The sequence below is a fragment of the Colobus angolensis genome, unplaced genomic scaffold (assembly GCF_000951035.1).
Source record: "Colobus angolensis palliatus isolate OR3802 unplaced genomic scaffold, Cang.pa_1.0 Scaffold54, whole genome shotgun sequence".
NCBI lineage: Eukaryota > Metazoa > Chordata > Mammalia > Primates > Cercopithecidae > Colobus > Colobus angolensis.
The window spans coordinates 692,722-694,423 of NW_012118932.1; the positions used below are offsets into that span (position 1 = coordinate 692,722).

General features: G+C 41.1%; 1 protein-coding gene across 1 annotated transcript in view; it reads right to left on the reverse strand.

Annotated features, from left to right (window-relative positions):
• TFRC (transferrin receptor) overlaps nt 1-1,702 on the reverse strand; it is a 24,798-nt gene that overhangs the window by 12,429 nt on the left and 10,667 nt on the right. The window contains exons 9-10 of the mRNA XM_011961249.1: nt 1,424-1,543; nt 2-61 (exon numbers count right to left, since the gene is read on the reverse strand). Of these exons, the coding sequence (XP_011816639.1) occupies nt 2-61; nt 1,424-1,543 (180 nt within the window). The remainder of the gene's footprint in view (nt 1; nt 62-1,423; nt 1,544-1,702) is intronic.

Below are 1,702 nucleotides of genomic sequence, written 5' to 3' on the forward strand. Positions count from 1 at the left end.
GATCCAAAGTCTCCAGCACTCCAACTGGCAAAGATAATGCTTCTGCTGGGCTGAAACCCATCTGAAAGAGAAGAAAGTTAGCTTTATCTTGAGAACGGTTATACACGGGCAGGGATGGAAGGTATCCCACTTCAGATGAATCAGAAGGTCTAATTCCAAGATAGCAGATTCCAAAATCTTTTTTTTCTGAGCCAAAAAAGAAAAAAAAATACTAACAAAATCTTTGAGACTCCAGGTGAAAGAATAAAAGAACAGGAATAATTTTTTTTTGTTAAGTAACCTACAAAGAGCAATATAGGAGATCTGCAGATAAGATTTCGAGTACATAGCGGGACCAGTAGTCAGTCGCCCTTTTACAATTTCATTCTTTCAGTTCCTTAACTTCTGGACCCAGAGATCACTGAAAACAGTGTAAGCATGATGATGCACATCTTGAGAACAATTTGCATAGAAGTAAATCAAAACATTGGATTTTTAAAAAATAACTCTAAAATAAAATAAAAATTCACAAATTTAAGTTATAAGAAGAGTTTGCAGAGAAACTACATTTGTGACAGTGCCTTTTGAGGATACATGTATCACTGCCCTCCATCCCACCCACCTCCCTCAGTATTTTTTTTTCTCCATTAATGTACTCTGTATTAAAGATAAGCATTACAATTTGCCCTGTGACCCAAAGATTCAAGAATATGATGATTTTGAATGTGTGGGCGGGTAGGAGTGTGAAAGGGTGGCAAGTAGGACAGAAAGGCTCAAAAATAAACAAAAGAGGCGGGGCACAGTGGCTCACTCGTAGCAGTTTGGGAGGCTGAGGCGGGTGAATCACTTGAGGTCAGGAGACCAGACTGGCCAACATGGTGAAGCCCCATCTCTACTAAAAATACAGAAATTAGCCAGGCATGGTGGTGGGCGCCTGTAATCCCAGCTACTCAGGAGGCTGAGGCAGGAGAATGGCTTAAAGTCAGGAGGAGGAGGTTGCAGTGAGCTGAGATGGTGCCACTGCACTCCAGACTGGGCAACAGAGTTAAACTCTGTCTCAAAAAATAAATGAATAAACGTAACAAAATTCCAATAGCTGTTAGGTCTCAGTACTTGAGTATAGAAGTATGCTACTGCTTTCAAATAGATTACTTAGGGACTATGGTCCGCCTTATCATGCTGGATACATCAAACTAAGCACTGGGGCTCAATAATCCACTGTCTCAAAGAAACTGGTGATTTTTAGCACAGCTAAGACATTTTATGGAAAGCTGTTTCAAAGAAAAAGGCAGCTACAACAAAAGACAATCTGCCTTGTATTTAAGAACTAGAGTCTAGCAGGAGGGAACCACAGGAATGTAGGCAAAGTAAGCAAAGCACAGTACAACATCTAGAACTGTATGTAGTGCACCAATATTCAAAGGAACCAAAATTTGTACTCTACCTTTTAAGACCATATCTGAGAACATCTGGGCAAGTTTCAACAGGAGAGCTGTCCCGACACTGGATTTTGCAGCTCCGGGGCCCCACGCATCTCTCTGGGCCCCAACTACAACATAGTGATCTTCAAAAACAAAGGAGGAAGAATGTATATAATAAGCTTCTAAACTTTTCTACAATTAGCACATCAGTAGAAAGGTAAAAGTGCAGTATATGTATTAAGAATAAAAGCACCGGCCGGGCGCGGTGGCTCAAGCCTGTAATCCCAGCACTTTGGGAGGCC